The 26,125-nt window shown below is 37.6% G+C and overlaps 1 protein-coding gene across 3 annotated transcripts in view; it reads left to right on the top strand.

Annotated features, from left to right (window-relative positions):
• The window catches only part of PDLIM5 (PDZ and LIM domain 5), a 220,685-nt gene that overhangs the window by 148,770 nt on the left and 45,790 nt on the right, over nt 1-26,125 (top strand). For 2 of the 3 annotated variants that reach the window (XM_055085833.1, XM_055085834.1), the window contains 4 exons: nt 6,858-6,974; nt 9,030-9,170; nt 9,905-10,036; nt 18,226-18,466. In XM_055085833.1, the coding sequence (XP_054941808.1) occupies nt 6,858-6,974; nt 9,030-9,170; nt 9,905-10,036; nt 18,226-18,451 (616 nt within the window). In that variant the 3' untranslated portion in view covers nt 18,452-18,466. Of the gene's footprint in view, nt 1-6,857; nt 6,975-9,029; nt 9,171-9,904; nt 10,037-18,225; nt 18,467-26,125 lie in introns of those variants that run through there. The other variant, XM_055085835.1, reaches the window with a different exon arrangement.

Genomic DNA, 26,125 nt, shown 5'->3' on the forward strand with positions numbered 1-26,125 from the left:
TAGGTAGGTTTCTTCCTAGATATTTTATTCTTTTTGTTGCAATGGCAAATGGGAGTGTTTTCTTAATTTCACTCTCGGATTTTTCATCATTAATGTATAAGAATGCCAGAGATTTCTGTGCATTAATTTTGTATCCTGCTACTTTACCAAATTCATTGATTAGCTCTAGTAGTTTTCTGGTAGCATCTTTAGGATTCTGTATGTATAGTATCATGTCATCTGCAAACAGTGACAGTTTTACTTTTTCTTTTCCGATTTGGATTCCTTTTATTTCTTTTTCTTCTCTGATTGCTGTGGCTAGAACTTCCAAAACTATGTTGAATAAGAGTGGTGATGGGCTTCCCTGGTGGCACAGTGGTTGAGAGTCCGCCTGCCGATGCAGGGGACGCGGGTTCGTGCCCCAGTCTGGGAGGGTCCCACATGGGCCCGTGAGCAATGGCCGCTGAGCCTGTGCGTCTGGAGCCTGCGCTCCGCAAAGGGAGAGGCCGCAGCAGTGCGAGGCCTGCATACCGTAAAAAAAAAAAAAAAAAGAGTGAGAGTGGGCAACCTTGTCTTGTTCCTGATCTTAGTGGAAATGTTTTCAGTTTTTCACATTGAGCATGATGTTGGCTGTGGGTTTGTCATACATAGCCTTTATTATGTTGAGGAAAGTTCCCTCTATGCCTACTTTCTGCAGGGTTTTTTATCATAAATGGGTGTTGATTTTTGTCAAAAGCTTTCTCTGCATCTATTGAGATGATCGTATGGTGATTCTGTTTGCTAGTATTTTGTTGAGGATTTTTGCATCTATGTTCATCAGTGATATTGGCCTGTAGTTTTCTTTCTTTGTGACGTCTTTGTCTGGTTTTGGTATCAGGGTGATGGTGGCCTCATAGAATGAGTTTGGGAGTGTTCCTCCCTCTGCTATCTTTTGGAAGAGTTTGAGAAGGATAGGTGTTAGCTCTTCTCTAAATGTTTGATAGAATTCGCCTGTGAAGCCGTCTGGTCCTGGGCTTTTGTTTGTTGGAAGATTTTTAATCACAGTTTCAATTTCAGTGCTTGTGATTGGTCTGTTCATATTTTCTATTTCTTCCTGGTTCAGTCTCGGCAGCTTGTGCATTTCTAAGAATTTGTCCATTTCTTCCAGGTTGTCCATTTTATTGGCATACAGTTGTTTGTAGTAATCTCTCATAATCTTTTGTATTTCTGCAGTGTCAGTTGTTACGTCTCCTTTTTCATTTCTAATTCTATTGATTTGAGTCTTCTCCCTTTTATTCTTGATGAGTCTGGCTAATGGTTTATCAATTTTATTTATCTTCTCAAAGAACCAGCTTTTAGTTTTATTGATCTTTGCTATTGTTTCCTTCATTTCTTTTTCATTTATTTCTGATCTGATCTTTATGATTTCTTTCCTTCTGCTAAATTTGGGGTTTTTTTGTTCTTCTTTCTCTAGTTGCTTTAGGTGCAAAGTTAGGTTGTTTATACGAGATGTTTCCTGTTTCTTAAGGTGGGATTGTATTGCTATAAACTTCCCTCTTAGAACTGCTTTTGCTGCATCCCATAGGTTTTGGGTCGTCGTGTCTCCATTGTCATTTGTTTCTAAGTATTTTTTGATTTCCTCTTTGATTTCTTCAGTGATCACTTCGTTATTAAGTAGTGTATTGTTTAGCCTCCATGTGTTTGTATTTTTTACAGATCTTTTCCTGTAATTGATATCTAGTCTCATAGCGTTGTGGTCAGAAAAGATACTTGATATGATTTCAATTTTCTTAAATTTGCCAAGGCTAGATTTGTGACCCAATATATGATCTATCCTGGAGAATGTTCCATGAGCACTTGAGAAAAATGTGTATTCTTTTGTTTTTGGATGGAATGTCCTATAAATATCAATTAAGTCCATCTTGTGTAATGTATCATTTAAAGCTTGTGTTTCCTTATTTATTTTCATTTTGGATGATCTGTCCATTGGTGAAAGTGGGGTGTTAAAGTCCCTTACTATGATTGTGTTACTGTCGATTTTCCCTTTTATGGCTGTTAGTATTTGCCTTATGTATTGAGGTGCTCCTATGTTGGGTGCATAAATATTTACAATTGTTATATCTTCTTCATGGATCGATACCTTGATCACTATGTAGTGTCCTTCTTTATCTCTTGTAATAGTCTTTAAAGTCTATTTTGTCTGATATGAGAATTGCTACTCCAGCTTTCTTTTGATTTCCATTTGCATGGAATATCTTTTTCCATCCCCTCACTTTCAGTCTGTATGTGTCCCTAGGTCTGAAGTGGGTCTCTTGTAGACAGCATATATATGGGTCTTGTTGTTGTATCCATTCAGCCAGTCTGTGTCTTTTGGTGGGAGCATTTAATCCATTTACATTTAAGGTAATTATCGATATGTATGGTCCTATTACCATTTACTGAATTGTTTCGGGTTGTTCTTGTAGGTCTTTTCCTTCTCTTGTGTTTCTTGCCTAGAGAAGTTCCTTTAGCATTTGTTGTAAAGCTGGTTTGGTGGTGCTGAACTCTCTCAGCTTTTGCTTGTCTGTAAAGGTTTTAATTTCTCCATCAAATCTGAATGAGATCCTTGCCGGGTAGAGTAATCTTGGTTGTAGGTTTTTTTCCTTCATCACTTTAAATATGTCCTGCAACTCCCTTCTGGCCTGTAGCATTTCTGCTGAAAGATCAGATGTTAACCTTATGGGGATTCCTTTGTGTGTTATTTGTTGTTTTTCCCTTGCTGCTTTTAATATGTTTTCTTTGTATTTAATTTTTGACAGTTTGATTATTATGTGTCTTGGCGTGTTTATCCTTGGGTTTATCCTGTATGGGACTCTCTGTGCTTCCTGGACTTGATTGACTATTTCCTTTCCTATATTAGGGAAGTTTTCAACTATAATCTCTTCAAATATTGTTTCCACTGTCTTATCTTCCAGGTTGCTTATCCGTTCTTCTGCCTCGGTTATTCTGCTATTGATCCCATCTAGAGTATTTTAAATTTCATTGATTGTGTTGTTCATCGTTGCTTGCTTCCTCTTTATTTCTTCTAGGTCCTTGTTAAATCTTTCTTGCATTTTGTCTATTCTATTTCCAAGATTTTGGATCTTCTTTACTATCATTATTCTGAATTCTTTTTCAGGTAGACTGCCTATTTCCTCTTCATTTGTTAGGTCTGGTGTGATTTTATCTTGCTCCTTCATCTGCTGTGTGTTTTTCTGTCTTCTCATTTTGAATCATCTTTACTATCATTATTCTGAATTCTTTTTCAGGTAGACTGCCTATTTCCTCTTCATTTGTTAGGTCTGGTGTGATTTTATCTTGCCCCTTCATCTGCTGTGTGTTTTTCTGTCTTCTCATTTTGCTTATCTTACTCTGTTTGGGGTCTCCTTTTTGCAGGCTGCAGGTTCGTAGTTCCCGTTGGTTTTGGTGGCTGTCCCCAGTGGCTAAGGTTGGTTCAGTGGGTTGAGTAGGTTTCTTGGTTGGGGGGACTAGTGCCTCTGTTCTGGTGGATGAGGCTGGATCTTGTCCTTCTGGTGGGCAGGTCCACGTCTGGTGGTGTGTTCGGGCATGTTGGTAGGCTTATTATGATTTTAGGCAGCCTCTCTGCTAATGGATGGAGCTGTAGACCTGTCTTGCTCTTTGTTGGGGATAGGGTGTCCAGCACTGTTCGTTGCTGGTCCTTGAGTGAAGCTGGGTCTTGGTGTTGAGATGGAGATCTCTGGGAGATTTTAACCATTTCGGCTCTGAATAAAAGGGAGAAAAAATAGAAAGGAAAGAAAGAAAGGAAGGAAGGAAGGAAGGAAGCAAGAAAGGAAGGAAGAGAGAAAGGAAGAAAGAGAAAGAAGATAAAATAAAGTAGGATAAAATAAAGTTATTAAAATAAAAAATAATTATTAAGAAGAAAAATTTTAAAAAGTAAAAAAAAAAACCGAGATGGTCAGAACCCTAGGACAAATGGTGAAAGGAAAGCTATACAGACAAAATCTCACACAGAAGCACACACATACACACTCACAAAAAGAGAAAAAGGGGAAAAAAATAATATATCTTGCTCCCACAGTCTACCTCCTCAATTTGGGATGATTCGTTGTCTATTGGGTTTTCCACAGATGCAGGGCACTTCAAGTTGATTGTGGAGCTTTAATCCGCTGGTTCTGAGGCTGCTGGGAGAGACCTCCCCCTGTCCTCTTTGTTCGCACAGCTCCTAGGGTTCAGCTTTGGATTTGGCCCCGCCTCTGCGCATAGGTCGCCTGAGGGCACCTGCTCTTGCTCACACAGGACGGGGTTAAAGGAGCAGCTGATTCGGGGGCTCTGGCTCACTCAGGCCGGGGGGAGGGAGGGGCACGGAGGCGGGGCGAGCCTGCGGCGGCAGAGGCCGGCGTGACGTTGCACCAGCCTGAGGCGCGCCGCGCGTTCTCCCGGGGAAGGTGTCCCTGGATCACGGGACCCTGGCGGTGGCGGGCTGCACAGGCTCCCGGGAGGGGCCGTGTGGAGAGTGACCTGTGCTCGCACACAGGCTTCTTGGTGCTGCAGCAGCGGCCTTAGCGTCTCATGCCCGTCTCTGGGGTCCACGCTGATAGCCGTGGCTCGCGCCCGTCTCTGGAGCTCCTTTAAGCGGCGCGCTTACTCCCCTCTCCTCGTGCACCAGGAAGCAAAGAGGGAAGAAAAGGTCTCTTGCCTCTTCGGCAGCTCCAGACTTCTCCTGGACTCCCTCCCAGCTAGCCGTGGTGCACTTATCCCTTCAGGCTGTGTTCACCTATAATTATAAAAAATTCTGTGAAGAAAAAGTACAGGGTAGTATGGAAGTATATGACGTGGGCAACCTTAAGGTGGGGAATCAGGGAAGCCTCCCTGAGGAGGTGATATTTAAACTGAGGCCAGAAGGTTACTTAAGAATTAGCATAGTAAAGGTGTGGCAGAGAGGTGGGTATAGAAAGTGAGAATAGACTCCACAGAGGCCTTGAGGTGAGAAGAAGTTTGGCCTGTTTAAGAAGAGATGGAAGACCAGTTGGACTGGAGCAAGCCAAAGAGAAAGCTCCATAAGAAAGGCTGGCGAGTAGGGAGCCCAGGATCACAGCTGTCCTTAGAGCAGTGCTGGAAGTATCTAAGAACCAGACAGGATCAGATTTGTGTGTTAAAAGTTCACTCTGCTAGCTGTATGGAAACATTATTCTCTGTGACAGGAGTCAGCAAACTTTTTCTATAAAAAAGCCAGGTAGTAAATATAATTTTTGTGGGTCATATGGTCTGTTGCAACTACCCAACTCTGCATGTTTTGTGAAAGTAGCTGAGACATATGTAAGTGAACAAACCTGGCTCTGTTCTATAAAATTTATTTATGGATGCTGAAATTTCAATTTAATACACATTTTTATGTGTCGTGAAATATTCCCCTTTTTATTTTTTTAAAACCACTTAAGGGATTTCCCTGGTGGCGCAGTGGTTAAGAATCTGCCTGTCAATGCAGGGACACGGGTTAGATCCCTGGTCTGGGGAGATCCCACATGCCGCGGAGGAACTCAGCCCGTGCGCCACAACTACTGAGCCTGCGCTCTAGAGCCCATGTGCCACAACTGCTGAAGCCCACACGCCTAGAGCCCGTGCTTGGCAACAAGAGAAGCCACCGCAGTGATAAGCCCGTGCACCGCAACAAAGAGTAGCTCCCGCTCGCCGCAACTAGAGAAAGCCCACGCGCAGCAACAAAGACCCAACGCAGCCAAAAATAAAAAATAAATTAAAAAAAAAAACACTTAAAAATATGAAAGCCATTCTTAGTTCCCAGGCCATACAAAGATAGGAAGCAGGCTGACTGACCTGAAAGCCACAGTTTGCTGACCCCTGTTATAGTACTTATATTTCTTATTTGTTTAACTTTATTTACTCTGCCTCTTAAATGATGTTTTACTTCTACCTTGACATTTTTCTTAAGTTGTCTTCGTTTTTTTCAACACTCTGGTAAAGGTATGACCAACGCTAAATAAAAAATGGGAATATAACCTCTTCTTTTCTATTTCTTTATCTTAGTGCTACATTTTCCATTTGAAAATGACATGATTGACCCATTCTATTTTTTATCCACAGGCTTTTTAAAAAATAATGGGTAATTTTGTGGTTTTCCTGTTTATTTTTTTCTTCCCAAAGTGTTACACTTGGTGCTTTCTTCTTTCAGACCTAACACTGAATTTTTCATCTTTTCTTTACCTGGTAATAGTTCTAAAATTTAATTCTGGCATTCAAAACAAAAAATGGTAGAAATATTAGAAGAACAAAGTGAATAATATTCAAACAACACAATTGCATGTAAACATTTGTTGTGTGAGTAGGTAAAATACTTTCTTTACATCAAGATAAACAATATCCATATAATATCAGATCTGTAAATACATCATTCTGATGAGGGGAATTCCTAGTTGCTTCTGTGTATTGCACTATTCAGCCCCACAAGATGCTGGAAAGCATAACGTAGTGTAAATAGTACAGATAGACTTGCTTTAAATTCCATCTGAGTCTTACTAGGTATATGATATTGGGCAATTGAATTAATTTCTTGGAGCCTGAGTTTCCCTGAAGCATGCAAAATACATAGTCAGTGATGGAAATTCCCATCCACCTTTCTTCCCCTGTAAGCATGATCTTTCATCACATGAAAGTCACCATGTTAAAAAATTAGGGGAAAAAACAGCCCGTATTTGGTGATGGTGAGGGTGTTTGGTATGAGTTTTAATCTTATGCAGATATGAAGTTAAAAAAAAATCTAGCAATGTACTAGATTTTTGTACATTGTACAATGAACCAATGTACTTTTAAGTTAGTATACATGATAAATGTCTATACTTTTCATTAATATTTCCTCTGCCTTTATTTTACTTCTGAAAACTCAGGTTTGACAGTTCTCTGGAAGATCTCCCTAAGAGTGGACCTCACCCACCTGCAACTCCTCAGGTTTTACATATTGGTAGCCAAGTAGCCACACTTTCTAAAGTAACTACCTCTTCTAGGTAGAGTTTTTTCCTCTTGGTATGTCTAAATTTTAATGCTGGTGGTGAAATTAAAATACTAAAACTGTTTGACTGTAAAGGAAAAAGTGATCATAGATTACAGTACTGACATCACTAATATATAGACAAAGCTTGGCCTCAGCCTCGGAACACTGCTTTACACCGCTTTTATATTTTTAATTTTTTGTTTAGATTCTAAGTTTTAGAGTCAGGAAATCTGTGCCTTTTGTTTATTCACCGTGATTTGGCAAGTCAGCTTCCTTAAGTTTGACGTAAGTCTGCTTTACTGAATTAGAGCATGCCCCTTTAAAAAAAGAGTGATAGAGATTATGTGTTCCAGTTGCCCAGATAGTCTAAAGGTATTCTGGTTAATTCTTCTTATGAGATTTTGCTGGACTCTGCTGATACTGAGTCTTTTTATATTATTATTTGTGATAAAATATGATAAAAGAAATTCATTAGTTTCCTTTTCTTTTTACAGAAGAAGGATAATTTAGCTGATTTATTTTTTTAGCTGACTTTCTTATAGACTTGAGTTTCTCGTTATTATTCACCATTACTTCCCTCAAATAGTAGCCATTGCCTCAAAGATGCAGAGTAATTGAGAAACTCCAAGTTGTGTCATTGATAACTTTATTCTTCCACTTGGCATGACATATTCCCCTGCTCTGCCACTGGTAACATCTTTCTTTTCTCTTGCTCAGCCCCCATTCTTTATCTTCTAGCCATTCACAGCAGTTAAAACATAACCATAGAGTTCAGTTAAATTATAGACTTACCAAAAAATTATACTTCAACAATTCTGTGTGTGTGTGTGTATATATATATATATATTATACATATATATAATATATATATATGTATAATATATATATATTTAATGGCTTGCCACTGTTTTTTAAATTTGTCTTCTAATGGTTTGTAAAATTATAGCCAGTGGAACTGGGAATAATGGATTATCAGATTCTTCTGACAGGGAGAAGTGACTTATGTCAACCCTCACACATTAGCCTGGGTTGAGTTTGGTACATAATTACTTTGTTTTGGAGGTGGCCATTGTCACCAAATTTTGGAAAAGGTGATCGTAGTGTAGTGAGGATGTTCATTAAGAAGTTGCACTCATAAATGAAGGAGACACAGGTTTCACCCCATGCATTTTAGACTTTCTTTTTACTTAATAAAAAAGAAATTCTCAAATTCCAATTTGATAACCAGACTTGAAAATCATTACAGTCCTAATGATGGAATGTTAAGTCCTGTCTAGGTGTACGACCTTTTCTAAAAGACCAAAGGAAACTAATTATTATTTTAAGTAATAAGAATTCTGAAGATAAAATTTCATGCCAGCATTTTTGAATCTTTACAGGGCTAACTGAAAATAGAAATGCAGTGTCAGCAGAGAAGGTGATCTTTTAGTCATATTCACTGTAACTACTGTTTATTTTACAGAGGTGCTTGCCCTCCCCAAATAGTTTTACTCTCAGGATTTTAAAGTTATTTCTTGTCCATATTAATACATATTGCTGCTTTTGAATAGGCAGCTGGTTGTACCTGCTTCTCTTGAAAACACAGGTCTCATTAAAATGTGAGGCTCTGGGTGTATATCATCTCTAACGTAAAACTCTTTATGTAGAGACTTTTTTGAAAAAATTAACATAACCTTCCTTCTTTCTCTGCTTACGGAAATTCACACTTCATGTTTGGATTTCGTTTCTACTTAGTTGTTGACAAATCAGTCTTCAAATGTGTGTTGTTATACTGATTTCATTTTAAATAGGATTAGAGACAGTGAACTTAAAAACATTCAAAGAAAGTTTGTATGTTCAGAACATCAGTTTTATGGAGGATTATGTATCAGATTTTAATTTCTGAGAGAAATCCTAGCAACAGTAAATAAAGGATCCAAGCTCCTTTTACACTTGTGACATGTCACACCTTTATAAAATCTAAATATTCATATAGCATGGCTGCTATCTTATTTTTATTATGCTACCTCTTCTCACTTTCCTTTTTGTTCCTGTCCTCTGTTTTTCTTTCTCTACTGATCAATTTAAGCAGCTCCACAAGAAATGTGACGACAAGTTCTTTGGAAGGGTCTCGAAACTTGTCTACCTTGTCTTCTCCTGCTAAATATAGTGCTGCCGTTCTGAGCAGCGCAGCCGCTACTGTGTCTGCTGTTCTTGCTGCAAAAACCAGGTAGAACTACGTGTACTATGTGCATCTCATGTGAACCCAGTGCTTTTCACTGTCTTACAACTCACCTCTGAGAAAACTTACCCATTTGAAATAGTCACAGCCCTATTATGAGATCTTAATTGTATTGGGGATATTTTTTCTAGGTTGCGGCTATATCTCACAGTGTTTATTACTGATTTTTCTTTAAATTATCCTTTTATCTCTTCATTACCACCATTTATCTATGATACGTCTCAGTTGTGTGGATTGTTGCATTTTGTGTGCCTTATGACTTTTTATCATTTTTAATCTTTATATCTGAAACAGAATCAAGTATAAATAGGTGTTTTAAATTTCTGTTGGTTTTACCTTCTCCCACTAACTGGTTATGTTTGAGGTTGATCTAAAGCCTAACTATTCTAATATCCCTTTCTCCTATAAAAATAGTAAAACCTTTTTATTGTTGTGGGGTTTTGTTTTTACATAAGTTATAGTAGTCTTCATAGCTTTAAATGCTTTCCAAAAGATTGCCTTGATCAGTTTTGGTGAAAATTTAATCAGTTCTGTATTAATGAGTAGAATAACATAATAGACTTTTCTCTTCATCCTCTTTCCATGTCTTTGTTCTCTCTGTCTCTGTCCCTAGCTCTCTCTTTCTCTGGAACTGTTTCAAATCATAAACTGTAAAAACTACATACTTTCTGCCCTTGGTAGTGTGATTTTTCAACTTAAAACTCTTTCTGAATGCTCACCAGGCTCTCCAGTCCTGACAAATATCACTCACTCCTGGATGCACTTTGCGTCAGCCCTGTTTCCAAGCCTTTAGCTTTTTCGTATCTCCAGCCCTCGAGGAAATCAACTGGCTCTGTCCATGTTAAGAAAACCAGGTACTGGGAGAGCGGATGTCACAAGGGGTGGTTTGCTGTGGAAGGTACTGCTTTCTCTAACACTGAAGCGTCATATTAACAGCCCAGATGAGAAAATCCTAGAGCTGATTTGCATCCAGTTTTAAATTAACTGTAATTTCAGTGCAGTGATAATGCACAAGCATGTTATTTTGTATGATTATTAACTTGCCTTTTAATCCTTTGTGACATCTTTTATTAGCACATTTGATATTTGGTATGAAATTACGAGTAATAGTACAAGTATTTAACTTAGAGTAGAACCCTGTTTTTTATTGCATGGATGTTGCTATATGAGAAGGGTGAAATGTTTAATAAAACATACCTTTATACCTTTTGAAAAAATGAAAAAGAATAATAAAATAATTGGTTTTGATTGGCTACTATCTTATAGCTCGTAGATATGAAGGTTTTATGTGGGCAAACAACTTAATTTTCTCCATATCTGGGAAATACTGAAACACAAAAACGAATTTTTCTCCTAAACTTAACAATTATGCTAAAATTATTAGGTATAACATAAAAAGAAAAATATCTTAAGTGTTTACTAAAGGTGTAATCTTAATGAAATGACGATACTATTTCTGACAGAACATAAAATTAATGACAGAGGGTACAACTATGACTATAATTCGTAAAAGCATGATATGACACAGGCTGCCTGTTGATCATGTGTTTGTGTCCTACCCACTGTTATGGATATTCTCAATATACTTAATTACAAGCATACCTCGGAGATATTACGGGTTTGGTTCCAAACCATTGCAATAAGGTAAATAATGCAATAAAGTGAGTCACAAATTTTTTGGTTTCCTAGTACATTTATATAAAAGTTATGTTCACACTCTATTGTATTCTGTCAAGTGTGCAATAGCATTATGTCTAAAGTTAATGTATATACCTTAATTTAAAAATACTTTATTGCTTAGAAATGCTAACCATCATCTGAGCCTTCAGTGAGTCATAATCTTTTTGCAGTAGTAACATAAAAGATCACTGATCACCGATCACCATAACAAATGTAATAATAATGAAAAAGTTTGAAATATTGTGAGGATTACCAAAATATGGCACAGAGACACAAAGTTAGCAGCAAATGCTTTTGGAAAAATGATGCCGATAGACTTGCTTGATGCAGGGTTGCCACAAACCTTCAAGTTGTAAAAAACAAAAATGCAATGTGTGCAAAGCACGGTCAAGTGCAATAAAATGAGGTGTCCCTGTATAATCCTGGATTACTTTTCAAGGAGATGTTTAAACAGGGGGACAAACAGCAAAATGTACAAGAGGTCATTGTACATTTTGCTCTAAGAAAAAATATACCCAAAATTATTTTATATTTGTGGAATTGTGATTGTTAAATTAGCAGAAATATTACATTGTCAGGGCTAAGTCGTACAAAGACAGGTTACTAACTACCCTTGGAATAAAAGATTCCTTTGAGAACCTAATGGAATGCTCTAAGCATTGATTGACGTCCAATGGAGATGGGATGGGGAAAAATGCTGATTATGAGAAAATACCCCCTTTCTCCATTAGTACCATGCTCATTCAGCTTTTAGCTTTATATTCCAGTAAGTTATTTTGTTCTCCCTGTTTTAACAGAAAAAGAACAACATAAAAATCCTGGCATACCTTGTTTGATTGGAGAATTTTAATGGTTTTCATTTATCATTGTAAAACTGAGGACAGTTTTATAACTTTTTTGTATGTAGCTGTTACATGTAAGCAGGAAAATTTACTCTAAAAGAAATGAATCCTAGATAGTTTTTCCTTCAAGTCAGGTATCTTATTGTTTAAATAAACTTTTTGTTTTTGAAAAAAAGGTATGCCTGTACTTATGGACTAACTGAAGATTTATCCATGCACCCACTTCTAGAGGAAGTGTTAGTAGTCATTTACATTACTTTTTATTAACAGCAATAGGCACAAACTAAATATGTTTCGATATTTGGGAAAGGAAAGCGGTTCTCAACAAGGTAAGCTAGTTGGCATTCTGCAAAGCTGGAGTGCAGGGCTTCCTGAGGAGACCTTGCCACTTCAGTGAGGGGAGTACCAAAAGAGCAGTTGGGTTAATGTCAGAGGTATTTTATCTCTGATGTTTGCTTTTGTATAACAGTAATCTTTAAAATTATAATAAAGTGTAGTATAATACCAGAATTGTGTCCTTCCATTATAGTATATTTAACATGTTGAATTTTGATACAAAACGTCTAAGTTAAAGAATTTTGCTTAGGAAAATACAAACAATTTTCTTGTAAATAGGATTCTGGAACAAAGGAGACTTGTGACTGCTCTATACATCTAGGTCCTTTCATAGAGTTCTGACAGGGGAATTCTATTGAAATTAAAAGTTGTTTATAATTATGACCTTCCAGAAATACTCCTTTCCTACTACTTCAGAATCTATGTATAAGTGTATCAATTTTTGTAAAACTAGCTAAAAACTGTGTAGTTTAAACACTGATAATTAAACCTGCAATGTACAGCTGGCTTTTAAAAAAAATTTTAAATGTGTAGTTAGAATAAAAGTTACCTCGAGATTATTCTTTGAACAGAGATTTTCCTTTGAAAATAGACTTGAAATTTCCAACTGTTCCCAATCTGCAACTGAAATTGATTTGTTGTAATAGTTAAACAAATGTGGGAAAAGAATGTAAACTCAAGATAAATCAGGTTGCTGACACTGAAAGTTAACTTCTCTTCGTTTTTCTTTTGTCCTCATTAGCTCAGTTTTGAAAAGAAACCTTTGCTCTGTCAGTATGTTTTTCTCCATTTTCAGTTTTTTAAATATGAAACCGAATCTTTGGTATTCTTGAGATGGAAGTCATATTAATTTAACATTTTATTTCAGTGCTTGTTTATTTGGCAGACTAGTGAAAATAACCATATTTGATTGTTAGCTTCTGTGGTATCCGCCAACAGTATTTGTGGATTTGCTCTGATTTCCTCACTAGAACCTTTCAGAAAGCATTTTAATTTTGTTTAGAATTTAGGTATACCTTAAACAATTTAAATTTAGAAAAAATATATCTGAGTCATTACTTCAGAAATAAGATACCAATCTAAGTATTCATGACATATTATATTAATAAATTAGTCATCAATTTGAAGTATTTTGCTGTTCGTGATTACTGATAACATTTTTTTCCCAAATATAAAATTACATAGCCAGTGGCTTTACTAATTTTTTAATCTTTAGTACACGATACCTAATGTTTATGTATTTTCTTTAAATAGTAGCTAACAGTTAAAAATTAGAAAAAAAGACATGGGATTTTTAGAGACCTATACATCATATATTCCAATATGTGATTGTCTAGATAAAACCTAATATTTTCCCATTACTACATTAAATATTTTAAGTTGATAGAGATCTATTTCCCCAGAGATTAACTTTACTGCCCAATCCTGAATATAAATGTAAATGGAAGAACTTTCTTGCTTATAACTTAGATTCTTATAAATTCTTTATAATCTGCACACTCTTTGTATCTAAAGAGTACTGTTTCAGATGTATACATCTTAGGCCTTTTGGGAGAGAATATATACAAGACTATGTACAAGGATACAATAAAAAAAAAATGAAAACTTTTTTTGCTTATGAATTATAGTCCATGGGAATTTTAAGAAATATTGTGTTATTTAAAATTGAGGAAGCAGGATTGTACCTGGTCTCAGAATCCTGGACCAGAACTATCTACAAACTACATTTAGAAGCAGAATTATTAGTACAGATGGAGGATGTTTATTTGGTGAATGTATTTATTCCTGGACATCCTAGCTAGATATTACAAGATCTAGCGTTTCTTGAGCATATACTCTGCTCAGCACTGTGCTCAGTGCTTTACATGTGTTACATGTATTATCTCTACTGCCATACAGTAGGTCCTAGTTGTTTATTTTATATGTAGTTATTTTATATGTAGTAGTATCTGTTAATCCCAAACTCCCAGTCTATCCCTCCCCCCACACACATCCCCCATCGTAACTATAAGTTCGTTCTCTAAGTCAGTGAGTCTGTTTCTGTTTTATAAATAAGTTCATTTGCATCATTTTTTTTAGATTCCACATATAAGTGATATCATATATTTGTATTTCTTTGTCTGACTTACTTCACTAAGCATGATAATCTCCAGGTGCAACCATGTTGTACCTGCTGCAAATGGCAGTATTTCATTCTTTTTATGGCTGAGTAATATTCCAATGTGTGTGTGTGTATGTATGTATGTGTACACCACATATTTTATCTATTCGTCTGTCGATGGACACGTAGGTTTCTTCTACGTCTTGGCTATTGTAAATAGTGCTGCTATGAACACTGGGGTGCACGTATCTTTAGAGTTTTCGTTTTTTCCAGATATATGTCCAGGAGTGGGATTGCTAGATCGTATGGTAACTGTAGGAGCCTCCATACTGTTCTCCGTAGTGGCTGCTCCAATTTACATTCCTACCAACGGTGTAGGAGTGTTCCTAAAAGTAGTATTTTAATCTCATTTTACAGATGAGGAAATTTACCAAGTTTAAGTAACATATCAAGGTCACAATAAATGCACCAACCTCAAATAGTTTATAATGTAGTAGAGGAGACAAGCAAGATACATAAAGAAGTTACTATTAATTAAGAAAAACCGTGGCTATTACAAATTGAAATGTAGCTTTACGCCATGCAGTTAATGTCTGCCATGCATTGAAGCAAGGGGTGTCTTTACTTCTAGAAGATTGAGTGATTAAATAAAATATGTTAATTGCTTAGCATAGTACACAATGCATGATGGGTATTATTGTGCTACTACTCCTATTGCTAATTATGGGTAAGATTCGGACAGGTGCAGAGGGAGAGTGGTGGGGAGCACCTTCCATGTAGAGCCTGGCAAAGATGTAGAGTTATGGACAGAGAGGAGCTGTGGCAAGAATATAGTTTGTGTAGCAAAGTGGTAGGAGATATGACTGAACAGATAGATTGTAGCTCTATCTTAGAAGGCTTCAAATGTCAGGCTGCCATGTAACTTAGTCCTCTACTCTCTAAATGGTTAGATCTGGTCTACAGCATCTCCATCTTTTGTTAAGTGCCTTCTAGAAACAAACCTCTCATGGAAAGTGTTTCCTTTGGATGATTTTTCATATTAGGAAGTACTTCCTTTATTGAACCTAGTCTATCTCACCATAGATTCGACTCAACATTCAGCAAACAGCATAGCCATATAGAGTGAATCCACATGTCAGATATTTGAGCATTAGTCTTATGCTTCTTCTGAGTTTCTTTCATACCATGGGCCAATTAACCAGTTCCCTCAACCTAACTTCACTAAGCTTGGCATTGATTTCCTGTCGTTCTGGTCACTTTCTTCTAAGTAAGTTGGCAACTCTCCTGTAATTAAATTTTAACTATTTCAGGTTATTACACATTAAATGATGATTTGGGTTTTATTATTATTTTCAGATTATGTGTTTCATCTGTAAATTCTAGTATTGCTTGGTCATAAATTCTCTTTTCAGAATTGTGTTTATATGGATTATTAGGTTTTTTTTTTCAAATCCTCATGAGTAATTAACCCTAGAATTAAAATGGTCTATACTTCTCTGTTACTTTCAAAAATAATTTGTTTGTAATGTGTAAAAATATTGAAAATAAGTCTTTATTATTTGAATACATTAATTATCTTTTTCATATGTTAAGCTCATATTCTGTGTCCTAGAGTATGGTTAAGTACTTTGTACATAAATATCTTAATTAAGTCCCTGGAATTCTTATGAGCAAAGCATTATCCCCATTTAAAGTTTAGGTAACTGAGGCTTAGAGAAGTAAAATAATCTGTCCCTCACAAATCTTTTATAAGGACTGACCTATAACATTTAAACCCTGTTTCTATTAATATTATTTAGTGTGTCATCTTTACTGATAATTGTGTTCAGCACTACCATTAAGTAAGCCGTCTTTCACTTTTTATTTATGATAAAAATTATTAAAGTGCTTATTTTTTTCATAGTATAGTATGTTTTAACATCAAGCAGATGTGAGTTTTTCATTAAACGGATTAGAAATGTTGGGAGAAGGTGATGGCTCTACTACACTTGAATTTGAGAGGACAGAAATAGGGAACAGTATTTCAAGAAAGTTAAAATAGGTCGAATATAAATTTTCAGAACTATCTAGTGTCAGAGGTGCCCAGAACCCACCCCAAGGTGTGATGACTCACTAGAGGACTAGACAGCACTTAGTTCCATCTTAGTGCTCCTGACTGAGAGTTATTACAGTGAAAGAATACGAAGCAGAATCAGCAAGGAGAAAGGTGCATAGGACCAAGTCCAGAAGAAAGGAGGCTCAAGTTTCCAAAAGTCCTCTCCCAGTGAGGTCATCCAGGATGTGTGGATTCCTAGAGCAGTGAGTTACAAGAAGATGTGCAAAGTGTTCTCTACCAGAGAAGCTCTTTAGAGACTCAGCACCTAAGACATATTTAATTGGGGCTTGTCATGTAGGCACGCTGTGCCTTGTTCATACCCAAACTCCAGACTCTCAGGAGGAAAGCAGGTGTTTATCATTAAACCACATTGTTGATATAGTTTAGGTACAATGAGCCCCTGTTTGTCTTTTGGAGAAACTTTTATATGACCATAGAGAACTGTTTACCAGCCAAGTTGCCAAAAGCCAGTCAAAGGGCAACCTTGCAGTGGGCCTTCCTAAGGATAGGCAGCCTCAGGCCTGCTCTGTTAGGTGTTACCCAGGGTTCAAGAGGCAGTGGGGAAATTAGGTAATCTTGGTCATTTGGTAGTATAGTGGGCACGATTGCATTTGAAATTTGAAATTGAAATTGCATTTGAAATTTGAAATTTGACGATTGCATTGAAATTTTAACCTAATAGCATAATTAAGGGTATTTATTTTACTAAAGTCATTTATATAATATCCTATCTTTATTGATCTATTCCTCTAGCTGTTGATTTCAGGTATTGAAGGAATTGAGTTTCTGTGCATGGAATTTTTAGCAAGCGGTAGCTAAATTTCTATTGAAAAGTTAGTAGGATGTATGAATTATTGTTGTTGTAATTGTTGTTACTATTATTATACTTCGCTTGAGAGAAACTTATAGTATTGCATCATTCCAAAGAGGATATTTTATAATTTGAACTACCTAAAATTTTTTTTTGAAATGATGATATATAAGTATAAATAACAAATGACTGGGATAATAAAAGCCGTATGATCTTCTAAATCAAACTGGAACCACCTGTTCCACCTGTTAAGCAAATAGATCTGATTGAAAGAAGACAATGGCAGACTTGTTTCTTGTTTTCCTGTAATCCTGAACACAAAACACTGGATGTCGCGTTAGGCCGTGGATGTTGCTTTAGGCCGTGGATGTTGTCTTTTGTTTACCACTGTGTAACACAATGTCTGGAATATAGTAGGTGCGTAACTATTTATTGCATGAATGAGTGACTGAGTGTGTGAGTGAAAAGAGTGACTGGTAAGATGTGAGGAAGCTTGGTTCATAAAATACTAGAAGAATGTGGAAAAGAGGAAAACAGCATCTGTGCCATTTCATAGAAATTATCAGGGAGTCTCCAATAATTAATTGTTTTAATCTAGATGACCCTTCTGAAACATTGAGATAGAGGAAATTACCTTCTTATTTAAAAGGATTGGCTGTGTAAGTTTTTCAGTGCCTAATTTCTCATGGTAGAACTTTTTAAAGAGAATTTACAAAGCATTGAAAGAACTGCAGTCTGACTCCTTTCCTTCCCTTTTTCTTATTTTCTGTTTTAAAAAAAGGCAGCCCTTCAGTCATGGTATTAGAGTTTTTCTTTTTAAAATATCAGTTAATTAATTAGGTTTTTTTTAACATCTTTATTGGAGTATAATTGCTTTACAATGGTGTGTTAGTTTCTGCTTTATAACAAAGTGAATCAGCTGTACATATACATATATCCCCATATCCCCTCCCTCTTGCGTCTCCCTCCCTCCCTCCCTATCCCACCCCTCTAGGTGGTCACAAAGCACCGAGCTGATCTCCCTGTGCTGTGCGGCTGCTTCCCACTAGCTATTTACGTTTAGTAGTGTATATATGTATTTTTGTTTTCCTTAGAGATTTAATAAATTGAGGAAAGAACGAATCATTGCTAAGTTAGATCGCTCGCGCATCACCAAAAATGTTTCCTTTTCTCTCCAGCAGCTCCCAGGAGCCCTCTCAGCCTCTGGCCGCCGCAGCAGCTGCATCTGGGAGCACGCCTGAGGGGCCGGGAAGCCCAGGCTCGGCCAGACCAGGGGTGGCCGGGCTCACCACTGCTGCCGCCTTCAAGCCTCTAGGGTCCACCGGCGGCATCAAGTCACCAAGCTGGCAACGGCCCAACCAAGCAGGTACTACGCCCAAGAAATCTCTTGCTTTTTGCATTTAAGTATAATTATGAAAATGTGTTCTGGGATGTATGATAGAATTCACTGGTGAAACCCATTCTCAACGATCTAAGATTTACAAAGGACTGGGAAAAGTAGGTACAGCTATTTTCCTCTCTGAAGTGTCTCATAAACATTCTCTGTGTGTGTTGGACACAATTGCCACTTGCTATTTATAATTATAGAATTGAGAGCGTTGCCTGGTTTCCTAGATTACCCAGGAGGCATGGGTTCAATTGTAAATTTGGGGTCTTATTAACAAACTATGTTGTTGGAAGGTTAGCCTTGGAAATAAAACATTTTAGTTTTGATCATGTATACAAAATAACAACAGAAGCACTTGCTGCCGTCAAACAATTATTGAAGAAAGGTCTTTTACTTCCTGTCCTTGGGCTCCATCTGGAAACCTGAGTTTTCATTCACTTCTACAGATAAATAGCTTTAAATAAAGTCATTTGACCTTGACCCTCAGTTTTCTGATCTGCAAAATGGAAGGAGACTAAGTGCTTTTCCCAACATGAATGAAGGTTATGGTTATAGGGCAAAAGTACCTCTCTTAAGAGGAAGATAGGACTATACTTAAAGGTTGCTCACCTCACCCTCAGTCCTACCTGTTTACACTCTTTACACTCTCCCTGAATGATCTCTCATCCAGGTTCCTTTTACTACCCAGCCACTGATAATTTACAGTCCTCTCTCCTGATCTCCGTACCCTCAAACTGGTTGACCTCCTTACTGTTTCCAGGTGACACCTCAAATGCAGTGTGTCTGAAAATATCGTACCTGTCTCTGGAGATGTCACAGTCACCCAGGCACCAAAGCTAGAATGGAAGCTTGAGAGTCCCGCCTCCACGCCCCTGTTCTCACAGTAACTAATACCTAATGATTCCACATCTTAGTATTTCTCAAATTTCTTTTCTCCTCTTTGTGGTCACAGCCATTGGCTTGGTTCGGGCCCTGGTCTTTACAAACAGCTCCTAACTAATTTCCCCATCTCCTTCTCACCCTGTCAGTCTGTCCTCCTTACTGCAAGTGATCTTCTAAAGCTCTCACTTGCCTGTGTCACTCTCCCGCTTCAGGTGCTGGACTGTTTCCCCTTCCTTCACGAATCATTAAGACCTTTTCCACTCTGACCCCTGCTAACTTTTCAAGCTCATTTCCTGCTGCTCCCAATTTATAATCTGTGCTGTGGTTTTAGTAGAGTATCTTCAGTTACTGAGACATGCCATGCTACCCTGCTTTCGAAAGTTCTGGTTCCTCTGCAAAGAAGGAACATTTTTAACCTAATCCCCTATGTATTTCTAGTCTTCCCTCATCAGTTTTGGGATGAGTATTGATTGAATACACAGGGGCTGCTTTGAAAAATATGATAGCTTTAAAAATAGGTCATTTATTATTTAAAATTTTTTTTATTTTGCTTATTTTTGGCTGCATTGGGTCTTTGTTGCTGCGCCCAGGCAGCGAGCGGGGCTACTCTTCGTTGTGGTGTGCGGGCTTCTCATTGCAGTGGCTTCTCTTGTTGCAGAGCGTGGGCTCTAGGCGCGCGGGCTTCAGTAGTTGCAGCACGTGGGCTCAGTAGTTGTGACTCACAGGCTTAGTTGCTCTGCGGCATGTGGGATCTTCCCGGACCAGGGATCGAACCCGTGTCCCCTGCATTGGCAGGTGGATTCTTAAGCACTGTGCCACCTCTTGCGTCTCCCTCCCTCCCTCCCTATCCCACCCCTCTAGGTGGTCACAAAGCACCGAGCTGATCTCCCTGTGCTGTGCGGCTGCTTCCCACTAGCTATTTACGTTTAGTAGTGTATATATGTATTTTTGTTTTCCTTAGAGATTTAATAAATTGAGGAAAGAACGAATCATTGCTAAGTTAGATCGCTCGCGCATCACCAAAAATGTTTCCTTTTCTCTCCAGCAGCTCCCAGGAGCCCTCTCAGCCTCTGGCCGCCGCAGCAGCTGCATCTGGGAGCACGCCTGAGGGGCCGGGAAGCCCAGGCTCGGCCAGACCAGGGGTGGCCGGGCTCACCACTGCTGCCGCCTTCAAGCCTCTAGGGTCCACCGGCGGCATCAAGTCACCAAGCTGGCAACGGCCCAACCAAGCAGGTACTACGCCCAAGAAATCTCTTGCTTTTTGCATTTAAGTATAATTATGAAAATGTGTTCTGGGATGTATGATAGAATTCACTGGTGAAACCCATTCTCAACGATCTAAGATTTACAAAGGACTGGGAAAAGTAGGTACAGCTATTTTCCTCTCTGAAGTGTCTCATAAACATTCTCTGTGTGTGTTGGACACAATTGCCACTTGCTATTTATAATTATAGAATTGAGAGCGTTGCCTGGTTTCCTAGATTACCCAGGAGGCATGGGTTCAATTGTAAATTTGGGGTCTTATTAACAAACTATGTTGTTGGAAGGTTAGCCTTGGAAATAAAACATTTTAGTTTTGATCATGTATACAAAATAACAACAGAAGCACTTGCTGCCGTCAAACAATTATTGAAGAAAGGTCTTTTACTTCCTGTCCTTGGGCTCCATCTGGAAACCTGAGTTTTCATTCACTTCTACAGATAAATAGCTTTAAATAAAGTCATTTGACCTTGACCCTCAGTTTTCTGATCTGCAAAATGGAAGGAGACTATGCTTTTCCCAACATGAAGGTTATGGTTATAGGACAAAAGTACCTCTCTTAAGAGGAAGATAGGACTATACTTAAAGGTTGCTCACCTCACCCTCAGTCCTACCTGTTTACACTCTTTACACTCTCCCTGAATGATCTCTCATCCAGGTTCCTTTTACTACCCAGCCACTGATAATTTACAGTCCTCTCTCCTGATCTCCGTACCCTCAAACTGGTTGACCTCCTTACTGTTTCCAGGTGACACCTCAAATGCAGTGTGTCTGAAAATATCGTACCTGTCTCTGGAGATGTCACAGTCACCCAGGCACCAAAGCTAGAATGGAAGCTTGAGAGTCCCGCCTCCACGCCCCTGTTCTCACAGTAACTAATACCTAATGATTCCACATCTTAGTATTTCTCAAATTTCTTTTCTCCTCTTTGTGGTCACAGCCATTGGCTTGGTTCGGGCCCTGGTCTTTACAAACAGCTCCTAACTAATTTCCCCATCTCCTTCTCACCCTGTCAGTCTGTCCTCCTTACTGCAAGTGATCTTCTAAAGCTCTCACTTGCCTGTGTCACTCTCCCGCTTCAGGTGCTGGACTGTTTCCCCTTCCTTCACGAATCATTAAGACCTTTTCCACTCTGACCCCTGCTAACTTTTCAAGCTCATTTCCTGCTGCTCCCAATTTATAATCTGTGCTGTGGTTTTAGTAGAGTATCTTCAGTTACTGAGACATGCCATGCTACCCTGCTTTCGAAAGTTCTGGTTCCTCTGCAAAGAAGGAACATTTTTAACCTAATCCCCTATGTATTTCTAGTCTTCCCTCATCAGTTTTGGGATGAGTATTGATTGAATACACAGGGGCTGCTTTGAAAAATATGATAGCTTTAAAAATAGGTCATTTATTATTTAAAATTTTTTTTATTTTGCTTATTTTTGGCTGCATTGGGTCTTTGTTGCTGCGCCCGGGCAGCGAGCGGGGCTACTCTTCGTTGTGGTGTGCGGGCTTCTCATTGCAGTGGCTTCTCTTGTTGCAGAGCATGGGCTCTAGGCGCGCGGGCTTCAGTAGTTGCAGCACGTGGGCTCAGTAGTTGTGACTCACAGGCTTAGTTGCTCTGCGGCATGTGGGATCTTCCCGGACCAGGGATCGAACCCGTGTCCCCTGCATTGGCAGGTGGATTCTTAAGCACTGTGCCACCAGGGAAGCCCAGTCATTTATTATTTAAGAACATTTTTTTTTTATAGTTCACAAGAGTGGAAAAAGTGAACTTGTAATTAATTAGGAATCCATCTTTGTATTTTCCATAGCATTTAAATACATTAACACTAACTTCACTTATTGTAAATTATCTTTAAGAAATCACGAATTTTTTATATAGTTAAAATTTATTTCATAGTGTCATTTTGTATATTCTTGAATTACCATTACTAATTTTGCAAAGAAGCTCAAAGCTTTGTCCTGTGGGAGAAAGAGGAAAGGCTACTGCATATGATCTAGACTATTTTAAAGAAAAGGTTATTTTATTACTTTGAAAACTTAAACTATTTAGAATAATATCATTAGCCTCTGAAATTTCTGGACTATTAATTGACTTAGCAAGACCTGTCCTCTTGGAAAAAATGCTGACACCTTAGCCCCACACATTTTAAATTATTTCCATTTACTTAAAGCTTATCTATGTCAGTGGAGAGTTGCTGTAATTATTTTGTATGTGATTAGAATACTGGAAGCAACTTTCATTAAAAAAATTTTTGGTATGGTAATTGGAAGGGAACAGGAGAATGTTTCCTAAAAGAGCAAGGAAAAGGCTAAATTTCAAAGATAGAAACTGAAGGGAGGCTAAAGTATATGTACTGTGAAGGACAGAAAGTATATGTACTGCCTTTGGTAATTCAGAAACTATGGACAGAAGACCACTCTGCCTGTTACTAGAGTAAAAAGAAAAAATTCCAGTTGACATGGAACTCCTGGAGGATACACTACAGCAAAATTACCACAAGAGGGCGATCGAATCCTTCTTTCTCTCAGTCTAATTTAATAATCAAAGCAGGCAAATAACTATAATCATGATTCACATGGTTAGTATTTAAAATATTAATCCTTTTACAGAAGGTATAGCTGAATCTAATTTGAGCAAAACTAGAACAGGATATAAAATTTTACATTATATAACGTAAAGCATTAATTATTATTGAAAGAAAATGTTTTGCCATTGTGAAGTCTTAGTTGAATTACATCATGATGCTTAGCTCAAATCAGAAAATATTTGCAGACCTCCTGCTGTTTATCTTGCTCTGGGTGCCACAAACTGGCACTTAGTTTATGTTATGTAAAAGTTACTTATTTTATGCTATTTTGTAAAAATTGTAAAATAAATACAGAATTCCCAGTCACTCAAGTTCTTTTATTCTACTCTACCTAACAGTATACCATATTTCAAAAAAACCCAAAACAAAACAACACCCCAGAATCTACTCTTAGTCTTTGATAAATAGTTTCAAGGGCTTCCTAATGCAAATGGGAAAAGTTCTTTTGATTCAGAAAGTGGTAACTGTCACATGATGGGTTCTTATGTTCTTCACAACTCACCCGGGAAAAGGACAGTTCCGACCAAAGGATGCAAAAGCTACAAAGGCAAGTCACTGCACTAGTGTGGACTCAGATGAAGTGCTAAGCAGGTGGCAGTGCTTCTCTCACATTGAGAACTTCAGGTGTCTTTCTCTTGATAATTCACAGCTGTGCTCTAGTGTGGGTAAAGAAGGAGAAAAAAAAAAGATTTTTTATTCCCCCACCCTCCTACCATCACCCAAGAGTGCCTGTCACTAATGATGTCATTTTATTTTATTTATTTATTTTTAAGGCATTTCTTTCTTTTTAAAAATTTATTTATTTAATTTATTTATTTTTGGCTGTGTTGTGTCTTCGTTGCTGCGTGCGGGCTTTCTCTAGTTGCGGCGAGCGGGGGCTTCTCTTGTTGCGGAGCGCGGGCTCTAGGCGCGCGGGCTTCAGTAGTTGCAGCACGTGGGCTCAGTAGTTGTAGTTGTGGTGCATGTTGCTCCGCGGCATGTGGGATCTTCCCAGATCCAGGGATCGAACCCGTGTCCCCTGCATTGGCAGGCAGATTCTCAACCACTGCGCCACCAGGGAAGCCCCACTAATAATGTCATTTTAAAGTAATTCCTACAGTTGAGCGGGAAGGATGGGATTAGAATCACTAAAATGCAGTCTGTGGCCTGCTTAGTTGATTATGAAACAGTTTAATGGATCATAGCCAGCATTTTCATTTAAAAATGAAATTGAATAGAAAATATCAGAATATTCTACTATATGAAGTATCTTAACATATTAAGGGTAGGTATCATGTTATGAAAATGTGGCTTTAGATTATATATATGTATGTAAGTGTATATCTATACACACGTACTAACATATATTTTGGGTCAGAAGGTAAAATGAACAGCAGGTAAAGTGTATTTCTTATTGTTTTTTATAGTTAAGAAAAAGTTTGAAAGTCACTTACTTAAATAAGTAGTTTAGTCATACTTTTGTCTATTTGGGATGACTAATTTAGTTTTGAAATGATAACCGAAAAAAAAGAGACTGCATTGAAGGGGCTAATTGAAATTTTAAGACCTACTAGTGTATTTGGAACCTGTTGGGGTTTCTATTACCTCCATTGAAATTATGACTTTAAATTTTAGATCATTTCACTTGTGGTGTAGTATAACCTGTGTATCCAGAAGTCTTTCAAGAAGACAGTAATGTAATACCAGTTGGTAAATAGGAACTAGGTCTGTATGTAACAGCATTATAGTTTAGACTGGATCCTCTTCTTTTTCTCGGGCATATGGTTTTAACGTACACCACCACACATGCACAAGCTTGCCAGTGACTGACAAAGAGAGAAATATTTTAAGATGCAAAGTGTTAAAAAGTTCATAGTCTACATGAAAGTATCAAGATACAGAAGAAGTGAGAATCCATGCTTGAGTTTCTAAGTAAGCTAGCAATACTACTGCCTACTTGCCCTGTGTTTTGGTAATACTTCCATAATTCAGATGCAGTAGTCCCTTTAGAAATGTTTACTTGTTTACTTGATCTAGAAAAATACATAAAACGTGAGATTCTTCTTGATATTTTTCAGAATTGAGGATTTGTACTTTTTTATACTAATATTTTAATTCACTATATTTGTATGTCTAATAGGTTTTTTAATGCTCAAAGCCTTCATATTATATACAATAAGTAGTTAGATAGATATTCTTAAAAAGTTCATAAATTTAATCATATAAGTTTAAAAATATGTTCCTGTGTTTACGTAGGTGCCCTAATTTGCTATGTAATATTTTTTCTAGATTCTGTTTCGGTTATAGATACCAGCTTAGGTAAATTTAATTCATTTGACACAAGTATATATATAAAATATTACTATCTTACCAAACAGTCAGATGTTTTTTCACAAATCCAGTCTTAAAGTTACGAAGGACTATATGATTGATGCACATCAGTTTTCTAACTTTAGTTTAATTATATAAACTAAATGAGAATGACCAATTCATTAGAATATAAGCAGTGCTTTGCTAGATCAGGCCTACTGTTTTTTTTTTTCATTTTTATTTTTATTTTTTTTAACCTTTTATTTATTTTTATTTATTTTTACTTTTTATTTTCTTTAACATCTTTATTGGAGTATATTTATGTTACAATGGTGTGTTAGTTTCTGCTTTACAACAAAGTGAATCAGCTAACATATACATATACCCCATATCTCCTCCCTCTTGCGTCTCCCTCCCTCCCACCCTCCCTATCCCACCTCTCTAGGTGGTCACAAAGCACCGAGCTGATCTTCCTGTGCTATGCGGCTGCTTCCCACTAGCTATCTATTTTACATTTGGTAGTGTGTACACGTCCATGCCACTCTCTCACTTCGTCCCAGCTTACCCTTCCCCTCCCTGAGTCCTCAAGTCCATTCTGTAGTAGGTCTGCGTCTCTATTCCCATCCTGCCCCTAGGTTCTTCATGACCTTTTTTTTTTTTTTTTTACTTTCCTTATACATG

The sequence above is a fragment of the Physeter macrocephalus genome, chromosome 7 (assembly GCF_002837175.3).
Source record: "Physeter macrocephalus isolate SW-GA chromosome 7, ASM283717v5, whole genome shotgun sequence".
Taxonomy (NCBI): domain Eukaryota; kingdom Metazoa; phylum Chordata; class Mammalia; order Artiodactyla; family Physeteridae; genus Physeter; species Physeter macrocephalus.